Source organism: Takifugu rubripes, chromosome 6, assembly GCF_901000725.2.
Source record: "Takifugu rubripes chromosome 6, fTakRub1.2, whole genome shotgun sequence".
NCBI lineage: Eukaryota > Metazoa > Chordata > Actinopteri > Tetraodontiformes > Tetraodontidae > Takifugu > Takifugu rubripes.
Window position 1 is genome coordinate 11,481,520 of NC_042290.1, and position 17,168 is coordinate 11,498,687.

The 17,168-nt window shown below is 52.0% G+C and overlaps 2 protein-coding genes across 4 annotated transcripts; one reads left to right on the forward strand and one right to left on the reverse strand.

The window, feature by feature from the left end:
* Window positions 1-55: 55 nt before the first annotated feature.
* Window positions 56-8,566, forward strand: mrrf (mitochondrial ribosome recycling factor). Of its 3 annotated transcripts, XM_029837355.1 has the most exons (8): window positions 132-183; window positions 1,300-1,449; window positions 1,611-1,759; window positions 1,840-1,992; window positions 4,173-4,291; window positions 6,691-6,782; window positions 7,747-7,906; window positions 8,088-8,566. In XM_029837355.1, the coding sequence occupies exons 2-8, from the start codon at window positions 1,415-1,417 to the stop codon at window positions 8,163-8,165; spliced, it is 786 nt and encodes a 261-aa protein (XP_029693215.1). In that variant the 5' UTR covers window positions 132-183; window positions 1,300-1,414; the 3' UTR covers window positions 8,166-8,566. The 3 variants fall into 3 exon arrangements, with proteins under 3 accessions (XP_029693216.1, XP_029693215.1, XP_029693217.1); XM_029837356.1 differs by lacking the exon at window positions 1,300-1,449 and having other exon boundaries at window positions 56-183; XM_029837357.1 differs by lacking the exon at window positions 132-183 and having other exon boundaries at window positions 1,355-1,449; window positions 1,616-1,759.
* A 5,006-nt stretch (window positions 8,567-13,572) lies between these two features.
* Window positions 13,573-16,518, reverse strand: si:ch211-241b2.5 (B7-H1/DC protein). Its single transcript, NM_001190364.1, is given in 10 exon segments — window positions 13,573-14,227; window positions 14,229-14,312; window positions 14,469-14,589; window positions 14,659-14,709; window positions 15,184-15,294; window positions 15,472-15,735; window positions 15,906-16,002; window positions 16,097-16,317; window positions 16,319-16,372; window positions 16,451-16,518. Coding segments are annotated over 10 exon segments (1,458 nt in total). The 5' UTR covers window positions 16,509-16,518; the 3' UTR covers window positions 13,573-13,830.
* Between the last annotated feature and the right edge of the window lie 650 nt (window positions 16,519-17,168).

The following is a 17,168-nucleotide window of genomic DNA, read 5'->3' on the forward strand; positions in this document are numbered from 1 at the left end:
TTGCATGGGTTCTCCCGTTTATCTGCCCAAGTAGCTCTCGGCAATACACCCGTGATGTCGGTGCACGCTGTATAGATATCAAACACACATCGGAGTTTGCAGCCATTCGGCGCCCGACGATGACGACATAAACGTCAAACACGTCTTCTTAGCTAACATGCTTTCCTGAACTGCAAGTTTGAAGTAAGTATCTTGTTTATATTCAGTTACTGTTGAGAATTATGTCCAATCGTGTCACCTCTGAAAATTACGGCGGAGTCTTATGAATCCGTGGTTGTGGATTTCACGCCTAATTATGCGTGATTATCTTTCTGAGCGTTTCCATCACGCCGACCTTGACGGTTTATTTACCTTCGAAGCTCTGCACTGCAGTCGGACATGACTGAGCTTTACAGCATAACCACTACTGTTTGCACCGAACGGTGAATTCCAAGAAATGGATTCCCAGAAATACAGTGAAGTCTTGTTACGAACCATTGGCTGCTTAAATCTTCAAGTTTGACAGCAAACGAGTGTCATAAGTTGTGATTTTGAACTTTTCGCAATGTTCGTTTCTGTCCCAGGATTTTTGGGACTGAATGATGACTAAACATTTCATCGGTATTTAAATGTTAACCACGTGCAGCCTGATAGGTGGATGATGCAGCCCACCCTGGTGGCCCCTGGACTCAGGTGTGGGGGTGTGGAGGTGTGTGGGGGGGCTCCCCAGCTGGCTCCTGGGCTCCTGACGGCGGAGGTGCGTCTGCAGCTGCTGCTGCGGCGTCTTTCTCAGCCTAAATGTGCAGGATGTGAGGCTACAGTATCTCCCAGAACACCTGTGCTTCACCTTTTCTGCCTGACTTCCTCTCTAAAGAGATCCGTCACTGTCCCTCATCTGAACCTCTTTGCACTCCTGCGCGGCGGCGTATCAGCCCAGCTCATCAGGAAACCTCTGGAGGCCTTTTATTCGACGCGTCGCTCACCAGCCTAGCCTAAATATTGTCGCTGGAACGTGTTTGTGTTTTGCTTATTATCTGGGGGTCGACGTTTGGTTAGCATGCTAGTAGCAGGCAATAATATAAGATTTTATACAACTGTTGTGCCACTGAACTGCGCCCGTGCACAGTATCAGTTGTGGACACGTGCATTCAGGTCGTTAAATACGTAATTCTTCCCTTTCCATGGGTAACGTGTGCCGTTTGTCCCGTTCTGGGACGTCAGTCAGCCTGGGGTGCGTTCACAGCCACCGACTGTGACAGACAGCCTTTCATATCTCGGTGTGTGTGTGTGTGTGTGTGTGTGTGCGTGTGTTCCTGCCAGGTTCACTGGCAGAGTTCACGCTCAGGCAGCCGGATTACGAGGTGGGAGGCGGATAACGCATAGAGAAAAGAGGGCTCGGTCTCCTATTGTTGGGGAGATTGTGGAATTCCCAAACATGTGTGCAGACTTTGCTTTGGCCTCTGGATTTGTGTGAGTAATGGGAAGAGAATGTGTGTGTGAGCATAATTACATGCGCTGCAGCCTGCTGAGAGCCTCGTTTCCTCCCCCGTACATGCAGAAATTAATTGCATTAATTAAACAAAGGCAACACTTAAAATCACAGGAATAAAATGATGTCCCCCCCCCCCCAGGACAGTTATGGCTCTGAGTCGGCTGAACCTGCTGCGTCCTCTGCTGCTGCGACAGCTCAGGTGTCCCCTCGTGGTCACCTCCAGGCTCCAGCAGCCCCCCCCCCTCCCCGCCTGCGGCCTCAGGCTCTACGCCACCAAGAAGGCTAAAGGTCAGCGAGGAGAGCCGGATTCTGTCGTTCCCAAATCCTTGATTGTATCTGATTTCCCTTCCCTGTTTCCCCCCCGTCAGCCAAGGCGAAGGGCCAGTCGGCCAAGCTGAACATTAACGCCGCTCTGGTGGAGGACATCGTCGACCTGGGCGCTCTGCGGGCGGAGATGGCGGCCGTCGTCAGCGCGCTCAAAGACGACTTCACACGCAGCCTGAGCATCCGAACCTCTCTGGGTAATCCTCCGTTATTATTATGCTCTTCCTGTTCCTGATTCAGATTTAACCTGAAGCTGCGGCGCGGCGACTGAACGAAGGTCTTGAACGCTCGCCGCCGCCCTCTGAGCGGCGTTTTCTCAGGCTGCCTCCGTCTGACGGGGGCCCCGGGGCCTCACCTTGACTCCAGCTTGACCTCTGCTTCCACAACTACATCCAGGTCTCGACCCTTCACCCTGGATTTGAGGGAACAGGAGGAGGAGGGGGGGGGCAGGGTGGAAGTGGTGAGAATAAAAGGATGAAAGTGACGTCTTCATCCCTTCTTTTTTCCTCTGGCTGCGCTTGTTTCCCTCCGTTCTTGACCCTCCTCAGCTCCACAGTTTGGCTCCCGCCCGCTCCCTATTTCCACCCGCCCGTCTCCCTCCTCGCCGTCGCGTCCATCCCTCCGTTCCCTCATCCGCTCATCCCCCCATCCGCCTCCCTTCTGTGCAGCTGCGCGGTAATCCGGGGAGGCAGCCGGATTTAGGGCTGACAGGAGAGACGGGATTGTGTGTGTGTGTGTGTGTGTGTGTGTGTGTGTGTGTGTGTGTGTGTGTGTGTGTGTGTGTGTGTGTGTGTGTGTCATCTGGCTCTCATTAGGCTCATGAGCACATGTGATGGACGCGCTCTCTGTGTGCGTGTGCTTGTTGATGTGCGTCGCCGACAGAAGAGGCCCGACGCGATATCTCGGTTTCCATGGAAACGGCTCTAAGAGGAGAGCAGCGGGGATGGGAGAACGTCTCGGGTCAAAGTTCAAGAGCTCGAACGGGAAGCAGCCGCACATCTCAGGATTATTTCTTTAAATTTGCACGAGAGGAAACGGGTGGAAACTTTCATCAAAGAATCTATTTTCTTTTCTATTTTCTCGAGTCCCTATAAAATCGACTCTGTGCACAAACACACAGCCGACGTTAATTAAAGTTTAATTTGATTTGCCAGCATTAAAAACAAGAAGTAAATTCAGTTCTGGATCAGAAGGATTAGCGATAATTTGTTAATTAAGTGGCGTTCCTGAAGGGGACGTGATGTGTTCAGGGTCCGGTGGGTAAAATAGGGATTAATTAAATGTACTTTTAGGTCATAAATCTGAATAAATCCTTTTCCCTCATGATTTTTATTTTGAATAAATCCAGTTTTTACTCCCCCTAAAAAAAAAAACAACTTCTGTTTTAGGAGAATTTAGAGATTTTTTTGTGTTGTTTAATTTTCAACCTTTTAAAATTAAACAAGAATTGAGGCCGTTTTAATGATTTGAAGATCAGATTTTTATCCAACATTTTCAAATAAATGTATCTAGAAATAAAACAGACAATTTATTTTATTTTTATTTTGTAATGATATTTAGAAATAAATGTTAAATTAAATAATTGTCCAGGATTTAAATGATTTTAAATGTATTATACATATATTTAGGTTTTTTTCTAAAATTGTATTGTAATAAACAATAATTTTCTAAAAAGTATAAAATAGAAAAATGGAAAATAAATGGAAAAGGCTCCAAATCTGATAGAACAGAAGAAGGAATGAAAAGACATATAAAGTAGTTCTTTATTTGGGATTTTAAAGTTTCCTTTTGTGTCTCACTTTAACCATTATTTGTATTTTATTGTTTTCACTGATTAACATGTTTTTACTACTTTATTTCATCACGTTGTGGCCTTGAGAGCTTTGAGCTTTTGAAACGCTCTAAAACCACAACAATGAAGCCATAGAAGGTGTTGACAGATGATTCCTTCTCTCTCACGGACACGTCGGCGGTTATTAACGATGGTAAATTAGACAAAACGAGAAACCCAGAGGAGCCCTGATGTTGGGCAGAGGTGGAGGAGACGGAGGTCGGGGGGGGGGGGGCTCACCTGGTCACCTGACTCACCTGGTCACCTGACTCACCTGGTCACCTCGGTTGTTGCAATAAGATGAACTTTATTCATCCCCGTGGGGAAATTGAATAATCCAATTTTCCAATTGAATAATCCAAGTTTGATGAAGATCTGAGGGCGGAGAAGCTAATTAGCATCGTAGCTAAAAGGGACGATTAAAGGAAAAGTGGAAATCCAGTTTAAAACCATGGTCTTAGGAAATAAGAGAGTGTGTGTGTGTGTGTGTGTGTGTGTGTGTGTGTGTGTGTGTGTGTGTGTGTGTGTGTGTGTGTGTGAGATTAGGAGCGCTGGATCACATCCTGGTGACGACTGGAGACGGGAAGTTTCCCCTCAACCAGCTGGGCCAGATCTCCATGAAATCACCTCAGCTCATTATCATCAACATGAGCAGCTTCCCAGAGGTTAGACTGTCTCACACACACACACAGGGAAGAGTCCTCCTAAAGGCATTTGTCTTATAATTTAGTAACTAAAAGCTTTGTAAGAATAATGTCCAGGTTCAGACAAAGAGGATTCTTTTCTCCCTCCCTCTCTCCCCCTCCCTCTCTCCCTCCCCCTCTCCCTCCCTCTCTCTCACCCCTCCCCCCCTCTCCCTCCCCCTCTCCCTCCCTCTCACGTCCCTCTCTCTCCCTCCCTCCCCCCTCTCCCTCCCTCTCTCCCTCCCCCCTCTCCCTCCCCCTCTCTCACCCCTCTCCCCCCTCTCCCTCCCTCTCTCTCTCCCTCCCTCCCCCTCTCCCCCTCCCTCCCTCCATCCCCCCCCTCTCCCTCCCTGTCTCCCCCTCTCCCCCCCTCTCTCTCCCTCTCTCCCCCCCCGATCAATCAGTGGTGAGGCCTTTTGTTCTGGGGTGATTGGTGCATCATGAGCGTGCACACTGTACGTGCACGCTCATGATGTGCTGGTGTGAGTTGTCACAGAATAGGAAATGACCTCATTTCACCTCCAGGTTAGGAAGGAATTGATTATTTTTCTTTCTCCCTCCCTCTTTTCCCTCTCACATGACACAATAATGCAGGAATCGGAGCAACAAAAAGGCCGATTCTGAACAGACGAGTCGGCAAACCTGAAACTTCCCGTTTTTCCCACTTTTAGTGCACGTTTACAGGCTGCTGATGAACCCGATTCAGCTGCTCAATCACAGCCATCAATTTCAAAGGATGAATCTAAAGTGCAGGTTTATTGGTCAAATCCATCTGTGCAGCAAAGGATGATGGGAAGTTTCTCCAAGAGCTCCGACCATGTTTCCGAGTAGAGAGACGTTAAAAAGTGGTTTTTCCGTTATTTGGGAAGAGCAGCTGTCTTCCTCCGACTGCTCTCACCTGGAGCGAGCGGATGCGTCGGCACATTCTTCTCTTCTTCTTCTTCTTCTCTTCTTCTCTTCTTCTTTGTTCTGGTGTCACAAACAAGGCACAAATCAGATCCCCAGATCTGGAAATCCTGCCTTCAGCGTGAGCCAGGCAGGATTTTGGTGAGTCTGTTTCCTTCCCTGACCACAGACCACACATGCAGAACACACACACACACACACACACACACACACACACACACACACACAGAGGTGAGTCTGTACCTGCTAATTGGCTCCTAATGATGCGATCCATTTCCAGGGACTCTGGAGGCCATTGTTTTCCCCTGGTATGTTGGCGTGCTCGGTTCGGGAGGCTCGCCGCTTTCATCCGTCTTTTCTTCACGTGCGCGCTCTCCAGCGCATTCCTCTCCTCTTTGAACCGGAGCGTCGGGTGTTTGAAGTGTAACATCGGTGTAATTTCTCTTCCTCTCCCACATATTAACCAGAACCCGCCTGGCCGTTCCAGAGAAGCTCTGTTTAGTCTTTTTTCCCTGTGAAACCGCCGGACTGGTCATGGGGGGGCGATGGGATGGGGGGGCAATGGGGTGGGGGGGTGCTGAGAGCGATCAAACACAGGTACGAGCTGAATCTATCACCCCACACTCAAAGGCTGCGCCGGATGACTTTAACAAAAGAAACCTCATGGATTCAGCTAATGTGCACAAATATATTCCTTTAATCTCGCTGCCATTTTCTTCCCCCAGCGGAAAGAAAGCGGAGCGGGGAAGAAAGGAGCTGGAACGGGAACGCCGCGCTGGGTTTTTTTTGTTTTTTTGCACGTTTGCGGAGGGAATTGTCATGTGGTTGCGCAGCGGCTGTGGGTTGTTGTGGGTAATATGAAGGATTTGGCTCCCGCGCCTCCATCTGCTTGTTGTTTGGAGCTCCCGATGCTGCTCGGACCTGATGGACGGAGCCGCTCCGGCTGCCAGAATCACGTGTTTCCGAGGAGCCGTCGGCTGGAGTCGCCGGTCCAGGAGAACCTTCTGGGTTCCTCAGAGGAACAGCTGGAGCAGAGCGGCCGCCAGATGTTGTCGCGCGTCCCGATCTGTCCGAGGGCAGGAAGCAACGCTTCGGAAAACCTGGAGCGTCCCGCCGCACCGGATTCAGACCTGCAGCGGCCGGAAGGTCGACGGCAGAAACGTTGTGCGTCTGTTTGCGTCGCGTTAACACACACGAGCGCACGCAGACGCTCCTCCGGGGTCAGCAGAGGTCAAGGCCCTGCCCTGCAACCTCTCAGCCCCGTCCCACAGCGCCCAGCGCTGACAGTGGCCCAGAGGCGTTTCCATGCGGGCCGGGATTCCCCCTCACACACACACACACACACTCACACACACTATAAAACCACAACACCTTAATGGTTGCCAGGTGCTGCAATACTACCTGCAGTCGCACCACTGGTTTCCTATTCACACCAGTGTGTGTGTGTGTGTGTGTGTGTGTGTGTGCCCCCCCAGGCTACAGCGGCAGCCACTCTTGCCCTTAGAGAGAGCAGCATGAACCTTAACCCAGAGGTGGAGGGGACCGTCATCAGAGTGCCCATTCCCAAGTGAGTCTCTGTCACACACACACACACACACACACACACACACACACACACACACAGAGCTTCGTGTGCTCTGCACTTTCCCTGTATCACTTTTTTTTCCTGATACATTTCTTAATTGATCAAATTCTCGTTTGATTTTTACCTGTTTTTTTAAATGGAGGCAAACAAACCAATCGTTGGTGTGACTGACGGACGACTGACGGACGGACGACTGACTGACTGACTGACGGACGACTGACTGACTGACTGACGGACGACTGACTGTTTCTCCGCCAATTTAAACAGTCTCACAGCAAACTGTCACTCACAAGAACTCAGAATCTATGAGTGTTTTAATATGCACACGTAAGTGTGTGTGTGTGTGTGTGTGTGTGTGTGTGTGTGTGCGTGCGCGTGTGTGTGTGTGTGTGTGTGGAGCAGCAGGTGTTAGTCTGGCAGAGCGGGGAGACGAGAGTCGAAGTACTTTCCCCCTGCAATCAGCCTCGGCACGCTCCGAGGCCTCATTAGCATTTCCAAAGACGGAGCTCCCTGATTGGCCCCTGAATCGGTAATTAGGCCGTATTGTTTGTGGTAAATAGACGCGGCTCTCGGATTGTTTGCAAATAGTCGGAGAGGCAAAAACAACGGAAAAGAAGGCCAATTAGGGACAGAGCTGGAGTGTGATTCAGGGAGCGAAGTTTCTTCTTCGGTGGTCCGAGACTTCGGTGCCGGTGGAAGTTTGAAAGTTGGTGACGTCACGGCTCCGTTCACGCTCGCCAGGACGCCTCCGATCCACTTATCTGCACCCTTGTGCGATAAGAAGTGAGGGATTATCTCGGGGTCGTGATCCAGATCTGGATCCGCTTCCAGACTGATGATGTCCAGGTTTGTGTGCCGATAATCTGGACTCGGATCTGGATCACGTCATCCAGCCGGGGCAGATTAGGCCCAGACGGGAGGTTTTTAACGATGTTTGCCTGCGCAGGGTGACGCGGGAGCACCGTGAAAACCTCGCCAAGGTGGCCAAGCAGCTCGCCAACAAGGCCAAGGAGTCGCTGAGGCGGGTTCGTTCCGGCGCCGTCACGCAGGCCAAGAGGACCAAGGAAGGACACTCGGAGGACACCGTACGGCTGGTGGAAAAACAGGTGGGGCACGTCGCTGTTAGCGAGGCTAGCTTCTGTCCCGGGGAAGCTAACGTGCTACGCTAAAGCCTGTAGTTACACGCAGCCCCAGAATGTCGCCACCTACTGGTCCGGCAGACTAACAGCAGGGGAACGGCGTCGATCAGGGCAAAGGTCACCCTTTTCTCCCCCCCCCCCCCCCCAGATTCAACAGCTGTCGGACAACACGGCGGCGGAGGTCGACAAGCTGCTGGCGGCCAAGACGAAGGAGCTGCTGGGCTGAAGCCGGGCGCCGCAGCGCCACCGTTGGGCCTTAGATCGCCGAAGCAACTGCTGGATTTTATCGTTCCGAAGAGGAAACGGTGCCGTTGGCATCGACCACGGCCCCGCCCACATCGCCGGTGAAGACCCGCGTGTAACCGGGGGTGCGTAAACAGCCCCCCCCCCCCCACTCCTTCCTTCGTACGCTTCCTGTCTTCAAACAAACAGAGCGAAGGACGGATGGATTTTTAATGGGATTTGCAGACCTGGTCCCAGAAAGCCAGCGCGTCCGTCCGAGCGTAGCCTGGCGACGGAGCGCTGGGATGTGGGCCCGTCCAACATTTGCTTCGCCTTGATTTAAAGTCGCACGAGAAGGAAAAGTAACATTATTGATGGACTCCATTAAAGAGGAAATGCTTTGTACTGTGTGCGTCATCTTTCTTGCTCTTGTTTTCTTTCCCCCCCCCCCCCCCCACTCAGAGTGATAATGGACTTTTCCTGTGTACAGATGTGCACGCCGCCGCCGCGGTTCTCCATTAAGGGCTTCTAGAACGTTCTGATCTTTGCCCTCGTTGTCTTTAAGTACCCGCAGGAACGTCTCGCCTGAGCCCGGCCGCCCGCTCTGCTGTCATCTGGCCGCTGTTTACGCCAGCGAGCGGCGTTTCCGTGCCATTATGTGCTCGCCGGCTTCATCTCTCGCACCATTTGTTTAGCTTCCTCTGCTACTGGTGCCGACGGACGCCCGGACCTGCAGGTCGAAACGAGCCAAAGCTCCAGAGATGGCAGATCGTTATTATAAAAAGACTTTGTCCTCTTGTAGCCTCTTCCCAGAATGCACCTCTGCCCGGTGGAACCGAAGCCCACCTGCCTGTCATCAGACCGGAGGTCACCTTAGACGTTCGGCGTCACCTCAGGCTGCTGCTGATTGGCCGGCAGAGCCACCGCGACGCCGCCGCTGCAACATTTGGCATCGGCCGTTCCTCCAAACGTGGAAAATGCCAGGATACATCTTGCGTAGTTTCAGGCGCTAACAGCTTCCGCGGCGCTAGCTAGCAACGCTGTGTTTCACACTACATCTTGTGGTTTTATTTCATTTTTCTTGGCCACAGTTCTGGCTTTGCTTTAATGGCCTAAACAGACCAGGATCGCTGAATAAACAAGAGTTTAGCGGAGGAGTGGTCGGCGCGGGGCAGGAGGAGGGGCTGGCGTGGAAATGGCCGGTTTTCCTGGTGATTCGGGGTCCATATGTCAGCAATTTGAGGGCATTGTGTACCTTGGCCTAAAACAGAGGCTTCATGATCGATGGAGGGGTGAAAATCTCTCGTGTTCCTGGCGCAGAAGGCCGGCAAGAACGAGGAAATTGCTTTCAGCTGATAGCTTCATTTTGGTTGACATTTATCAAGTGAATTACCCTGTTCCTTTCATATGTTTACGACTAGTAGCGCCGCCCTTCGCACGCCTGCGCACATGTGCTGTGCGAGGCGGAGAACGAGTCGTGTCCTCAGGAAAACGTCTGAACGCGTGCTAGCGTCGCTACAAAGGATGCAAAGATCAGCTCTGTGATCTACGGCCCAGGCAGTTCCGGACACTGCACAATTTCCTTTGGTGCTGCAGAGTTAGCTTTGATGCTACAGCATTTGCTCTGATGTGGTAAAGTTAGCTTTGATGCTGCAAAATTCTTTTGATCCCTTGTTTATCTTTTATGCTGCAAAAATGGCTTTTATGCCTGCAGAGTTGGCTTTGATGCTGCAGAATTGGCTTTGATGCTACAGTTAGCTGACGCTTTTGTCTCCAGTTTTGGGCCCCTGTGCGCTGCTGCCGTCTCCACGGTAACGCATTATCATTTGAGGAACTTTACAGTAGTTGTGGAAGAGAATCTAAACTCTGAGGGGGGAGCGGGGATTGAAGCCCCTCGAGTGGCGCTCTGTCTCCGACTCTCCATCCTCTCGTCGCCTCTCGGCGCCGCTCCTCTTCTCGCCGTCTCTGCTTCTCATGTAGATTTCGCCGTTGCATTATTCATGCGTGCGGAGGCGCTCGCCACTCCGCCGTTCTCCTCGCTCGCCACAACACACCCACGCGGTGCCGCGGAGCTGATGGCAGCCGCCGGTGATGACGGCGCCATTCACCTCTGCCCCCCGGAGACGCCGCCACCAACGCCAGCAGAGGAGGCCGCGGCACGGTGGCGAGGAGCTCTCTCGCTCACACACACACACACACACACACACACACACACACACACACACACACACCACCCCAGGAGTGTGGAGGGCCTCGCAGAGCTCTCATCAAGGGTCCCCAATCAGCGCATGAATGCGGCGCCTGGCGACGTGATGATGCTGTTGGGGGGTGAAGGAGCCGGTGGAGGAGCGAGAATGTTGGAATATGCAGATGAAACCAAAGACTTCAATGGACTCGAGCTTCTTATCTTTGACCCTCCTGGTCCCGCAGAGCTGAACACGCGCCGCGACCTCATTGGCATTCATGGCGGTGCGGCGCGGGGGCCCCGTCCTCGCCGCCGCGCTCGCCGCCTCTGATGGGGGGGACGTGGAGCCCTGCAGGAGGAAGCCGGCCTTCCTAATAATCAGGTGAACTCATGCGGCAGCGAGAGCGTTTCCTTCCGTCAGTCATTGGTGGAATTGCTCCTGTCTGCTCGGAGAAGCATTTTAGCTCCACGGAACGTGCCTGCCGACCCCCCCACCCCCCCCCCCCCCCCCCCCCCCCACCCCTCAACATGTATGTAGAGAGGACCACACACACCGTCAGAGGGTCTCCACACACACGGGATCAAGTGTGTGCATGGATGTGACCTGTGTGTGTGTGTGTGTGTGTGTGTGTGTAGAAGCGTGTTACCTGTGTGTGTGTGTGTGTGTAGAAGCGTGTTACCTGTGTGTGTGTGTGTGTGTGTAGAAGCGTGTTACCTGTGTGTAGAAGCGTGTTACCTCTGTGTGTGTGTCTTCATCACACACACACACGTGTGCTGTGGTTCGCATGTTTGTTGACGAGCAGAATCATGAACATGCAGAGAAACATGACGTGTGTGTCAGTACGTCATGTATGAAGCACCAGGCTGTGCGGTCTCACACACACACACACACACACACACACACACACACACACACACACTCCCTGTCATCTGGAATCGTCTGGACATCCTGATTACCAACATGGGAGGAATTATGTATTTAGTTTTATGTCCGTCACCATTTCCTCCCCCCCGCTGATCTGAGGTCATTTTGCCCCGATATTACTATCTGCGAGGAGTTTAACCCCCAGACCCCCCCCCCCCCCCCCGTAATCAGGGGCTGCCAGCCGTGAAGGGGGGGGGGGGGGGCGGTCTGGTGAAACGTTGGGGTTGATACAGATTTTTTCAGTTTTAATCTGCTCAGATAAAAACAAAAAAAACTTCAAAACAAAACCGAAACTTCCAGTGAAGTTTTTCTTTAATTGCATCATTTTCAAAAGAAAGTGATTCACCCCCACACCCATACACTCCTCCACACACGCACACACCCCCCCCCACACACGCACCCCCCCCCCCACACACACACACGCACGCACGCTAAGATCATCCATCCCGCAGCCTCATTCGTCCTCAATAACGTCAGCGCGGCCTCACAAATAAAAGTGACCGTTAGGAAAGCAGATGGACGCGACCAGCAGATTGGACAGGAAGCCAGTTAATCTGCAATCCAATCCGACCCGAGTCAGGCGAAACCCGGCCCGGCCCGGCCGAGCGAGGCCTGCGAGGAAGGAAGTGGAGGACTCAGGAAACGGCGTTCAGAGCTTTCAGCAGTCATATCCATCACGGCGTGGAGATGGAAGCCTGCGCGCGTGCGTGTGTGTGTGTGTGTGTGTGTGTGTGTGTGTGTGTGTGTGTGTGTGTTTCAGCAGTCATATCCATCACGGCGCTCCGTCTCCAGGCCCGGGCAGAGCTGGGGAGTCATTAGAGGGGCTGGGCTACAGGCTGCACTTTAACTAAACATCTTTTCCATAAAATAAATGCTTCCAGGTTAGCGCGGGTCCCGGAGAAACCCGGGTCACCGCGCTCAGGCCGCCGCTCATCTGATCCCAATTACAGGCCGCGACACGCCCCCCCCCCCCCCACTCCCATCAAGCCCCCAACAGGCGGGTGAGGCCGATGGCTCCGTTTCATCGTGTGTAAAGCAGATTAAATTATTAAAGCAGATTAAAGTTGCTGATGAAGCTCGGGCTCGACAGGAAGTCGGCCATTTTGGATCCCGAGGCCGCGCCTGCGGAGACGTGCGTGTGCGTGCATCATCCATCGACACCCCCCCCCCCCCGCAGCGTCCGTGCAGGTAGAAACCTGATCTTTACAGACAGGAAGAGACGTCACGCTGATGTATATGAGCCGCCGTGCACGTTTGCGTCCATATGTTATTGTGTAATTGCTTCCTGATGTTGCCTTGACCCAGAATATTAATTACTGAATGATGAAATCACCTCTGGTCCTGCGTGCGTGTGTGTGTGCGCGCGCGCGAGACAGAGAGCGAGGTAGCATTTGTCTTTCTCAGATTTAAGAGTTGAAAAAAACCTATTTAATAATTGTTTTTTTCACTAATATACTGAAGTTAATCTGGCACGAGTAAAATCTAAATTTAATAATTTGGTTTCTATCTTTTGATGAAACCAGCAAATGTTTGAATTCCAAAAAAGTTGGATAATTTATAGACGGTCGCGTAGCGCCCCCTAGCGACTAAGGTTGGGAACTACAGCAGATGGAAAATTAATCGAAATTAAAAAAATAAATCCCTCTTATATGTCACTTTCAATGAAATAACCCTAATATTTACTAATCTAATTACTCATATATAAAGTATTTTTCCTATTTAAAGACCATTAAAAAGACCATTATTTAAAAACCAAAGTTCCGTTGAAAGGTCCAGATTACGTGAATAAAAAACTGTTCAGTGTTGGAGAAACTACGGTGGCTGCAAAGGAACAAAACCAACAATTCCCTGACTGTCTCCACAAAAATACCCAGACCATAAATTTGGTTTAGAAATTGATAAGGAAACCCCTGATTCCCGACAAGTGGCATGTTCCATTTCTCATGGGCGGGGGGGACTCGCGTCAATGTTTAAATGTTCCTTCAGTGAACAAAAACATGCGGGATCCAGTCCAGAATGAGGTAACAAAACCAGTTTGAGCTGTAATCCGCTCATCCCGACTTTGTTTTTCGGCTTTGCTGAGCGATAAAGTTGGTATTTCCCTCCGTCGTGGCGGTAATCCACAGGATTACAGCACATGCTGCCAGTAAAGCCTGAGTCAGAATTTCGCTGAAGGGAAGTTATCTATCTGTGGATGTTTGCCGACACCAGAACTGTGCCCTGAGTCATTTACTTCTAAGAATTCTACGTATTGTGTTCACACTCTGTAATAGAAACTGAACATGTGGCGTTTGCAGTGCGTTTTCATAGAAAAGGATGATTTTAATCACATCAGCTGGGTGATAAAACACCAGGAAATAAAGTCTATAGTGGCTGAAATGTTCCTGGCAGCAGTCGCATGGACTCGCTTCCCCGTTCGGTTGCTTCCTGTTTCTTTTAGTTGAACATGAAAGAGAAACACCTGTTAGCGAAGCGTCAGCAATATTTAGCTGTGGGTAAACTGGAGAAAACAACTCTTAAATTAAAGCTCAGGAAGTCTCTCGGGTCAGCAATGGAAGGTCAGCTGGTGCTGTGGAGCCGCAGCACGCCTGCGCTCGTGCACGTGTCCTTGAGCGCACGGCACTGTCCCAGACAGGCCGTGATCAGGACCCGGCATCCCGACCTGTCCCGCAGGAACCTCTTCAGGGACTCATCAAAGACCTGGTTCCCCTCTCTGTAGCCGTCCAGCAGCAGCAGAACCTCACTGGACCGGGCCAGCGCCGCCCTCAGCTCCTCCTCCATCGGAACCTTTTCCGCCGCAGAAAGCAGTCGGGTTACTTCTTGCAGCAGGTGACCTTTGACCTTGCTGCAGTCCAGATGAACCACAAGGTGGACGCCGCTGAGGTCGATGGCACCGGATGGGGCGTTCGAGGACCCCGCGGCCCGGGAGAAGGCCAGGAATTGGGCTACGGTCGTCTTTCCCGCTCCCCGGCGGTCCCTCCAGGAACAGGGTCTGTCCTGGTTCTGGCACCAGGGCTTGCAGACCGGCCGGCTGACCCCGACTGACGGACACACAGCAGAATAAATCAGACCTAACTACTTCCTGTTGTGGCCTTTACTGACTTCCTGGTTGCTGATAAAGCAGCTTATGCTGTTTTGGTGTCACACTTGGCTCCTGAGAGGACTGAACCTTCACCTTTAGCGTGTTTGTGACTCACTCATTCTGAAGCCTCCGCGGCAGCGCTTCCGTGACGAAGGTGTGAATGTGAAGCTTCTCCTCCTCGCTGAGGTTAGCAGAACGCACGCTCCACAACGCCCTCAGAGTTTCCTCCACGACGCCTGCGGACGAGCCAGATCAGCATCAGCCATAACCTACAGGTGCACGTGGACGGAGCGTCGGCGACTTACCCTCGTTAAAAATCCTTTTCTCTTCATCGTTTCCCCGGTTAAATCCTTGACCTGACGACAGAAAGCGTTAGCATCAGCGACGGACCTCTGATGGGGGAGCAGGGTTTGGTTTCTATCGGCAGTTTAGGAAGCGGCCTCGAGAGACCCGATATTTAAAAATCCGTTCACGTTAATTAACTGTGAGAGAGGGGGGCGGAGCCAGGAGGGAGCCCAAACAGGTGGGTTCCAGAGCCCGAGACCATCACGTGCCGGAGGTGAAGAGAAATCACCCGTGTGCGGTCAAACACCCTCGATTTCCCTTTTTCACACGAACGGCGGCCGAGCCGGGTGTTCCCAGCAGCTGAAGCGGCCGAGCCGCTGAGTCATGCTAACAAGAGAACACGCGTCTCGCCGATAAAGTCCCCACAATTCAACTGAAGAACTTCTTCTTTTTCTCTCTCACATCTCCCCACCGGCTGCAGCCGCCCGCAGAAGCAACCCGCCGATCAGAACGAGGTGTTTGCGTCTGTGTTTGGGAGCGGTCACCTTTCCTGCGGCGGTACAGGAACGCCGCCAGGAGGAGGGTCAGCGTCACCACGAAGCCCAGCGCCACGAAGAGGGCGGCGTTGAGAGCGGGAGGTGTTGAGTGCAGCTCGTCTGTGGGGAGAACAAACGCACCCAGTCAGCGCTCGTGGTCGCCGGCATGGAAATAACCAAATATACCAGCGGCGGATGACTGCTTCCTCCTCCCACTGACGGAAGCACCAAGATGGCGTCCCGCCTCCTCCATCAACCTCACAAACAGGAAACGTGGGAGGCGAGTAGATGAATCACCTGCGAGGAGGAAGGTGGCGGAATATCCGCCGCCGAAGATGCAGGTGTAGTTGTTGTCGTCAGGGAAACGCACGCGGATCTCGCTGGTGACTGCGAAGAGCTGCTGCGGCGTGGGGGCGACGGCGGTGCTGGCGTTGACCGGGCGCCCGTGTCCGTCCCGCCACTGGACGGAAGGCTCGGGGTAGCCGTCGGCCTGGCAGGTCAGCAGCGCCTCGTCGCCGCCGTCGACCTTCTGGAGGCGCTTGGTCACGGTCTTGTATGGCGCTGAGGGGTCAGAGGTCACGACAGTTTACATACGAGTTTCTGGTGCCAAAGAGAAGAGCAGCAGTTCCAGGAAGATCCACGTTGGGCAACATCTTTGTTTTGGTTTCATTATTGCTGAAACTTGACCAGAAATGACCACATTTGAGAAAGAACCGAGACCGGGTCATCACCTGTGACCGACAAGAGGACCTCCTTGTAGTCGGCTTCTTGTCCGATCTGGACCAGACACTGGTAGGTCCCGGAGTCGCTGATCCTGAGGTCGGAGATCTGGTGAGATTACCCAGAGAACAGAATCTGTTGGCTCGCTCCAGAACAAAATGACCTGGACTCTAACGCTGGAGGCGCGTCCCGGTCCCGGTACCTTCAACTTGGCCCAGTTGTTCTTCAGCTCCTCCTTGAGCAGCGTGGCCCGGCCCCGGTAGACCGGGTCCTGGTGCACCAGCTGCTCCACCCAGTTATCCAGCCGGTACACCTCCCTGGGGGAGGGGGAGGAGGAGGAGATCCAGTGCCATGTCACCTTCAGGTTGGAGGCAGAGACGGACAGATCGGGCTGCAGCCCAAACCTGCAGCCCAGCACCACGTCCCCCCCCGAACTCTGACTGGTACTGGACCTGCTCAGCCTCGACGGTGAACAGGGCTGAAACGAGACGCAACCAGATCTGCATCAGTTTCATGCTGTTCTCGGGGGACCTGGTTTTCTGTGTTTGACGTGTACCTGAAAGACACGGTTGAATCAGGACCTGCAGAACCACCACAGCTCGGATCCAGTCCATGAAGACCTGCGAGACAGACCAGAGTCGTTCCTGATCCAAACCCTTCAAGTCCAGGATGCACTTGACTTTATTGCTCAATTGAAAACATTTTATGTGAGCTTGTCACATGTTTTCCTCATTCAGTCAGCAGAACTTCCTTTGACTGGAACTAACCTGTTTACAGACAACACAGAAGCTCCTTGTTCGGGTCTGGCTGTGACTCTGAATCATCTCAATAACAGATCCTCTTTGCATTTTTAGAAACGGATTGAAGCGTCACATTTTTCACCCTCTGATTTCGTGTTTTAAACCAACAGACTGATGAGAAATTTACTAAAAATCTGCTTTGGTGACAAATAAAAAGATATTAAATATACAAAGAATAACCGCCAAAAAAAAAAAAAAATTCTATTCAAAATTCAGGAAAAAATAAAATCTAGTAAAATCTCCTTTGTTTCCTTTAATTTAAACATTTAAAACGTGTCATTTCGGACGCTTCTATGCTCTTTAACTGTTGGAAAACGTTCCTTTTTAATTGCCAGATGGTTGAGAATCGTCAGAGCGGATATTGTTCTCAATTGCCCCCGAGACCGACCGAACCCTGAGGGGTGAAGCAGCGCTCCTACCTGCATTGGTCAGTAAATAACGCCGTATGTTCCTTCCAGGACTTGAGCAGTCGAT

Coding starts and splice junctions, on each gene's coding strand:
- mrrf (XM_029837355.1), top strand. CDS start 1,415: ATGTGTGCAGACTTTGCTTTGGCCTCTGGATTTGT. Junction 1,450..1,610: donor GCTTTGGCCTCTGGATTTGT/GTGAGTAATGGG, acceptor CCCCCCCCCCAG/GACAGTTATGGCTCTGAGTC. Junction 6,783..7,746: donor ATCAGAGTGCCCATTCCCAA/GTGAGTCTCTGT, acceptor TTGCCTGCGCAG/GGTGACGCGGGAGCACCGTG.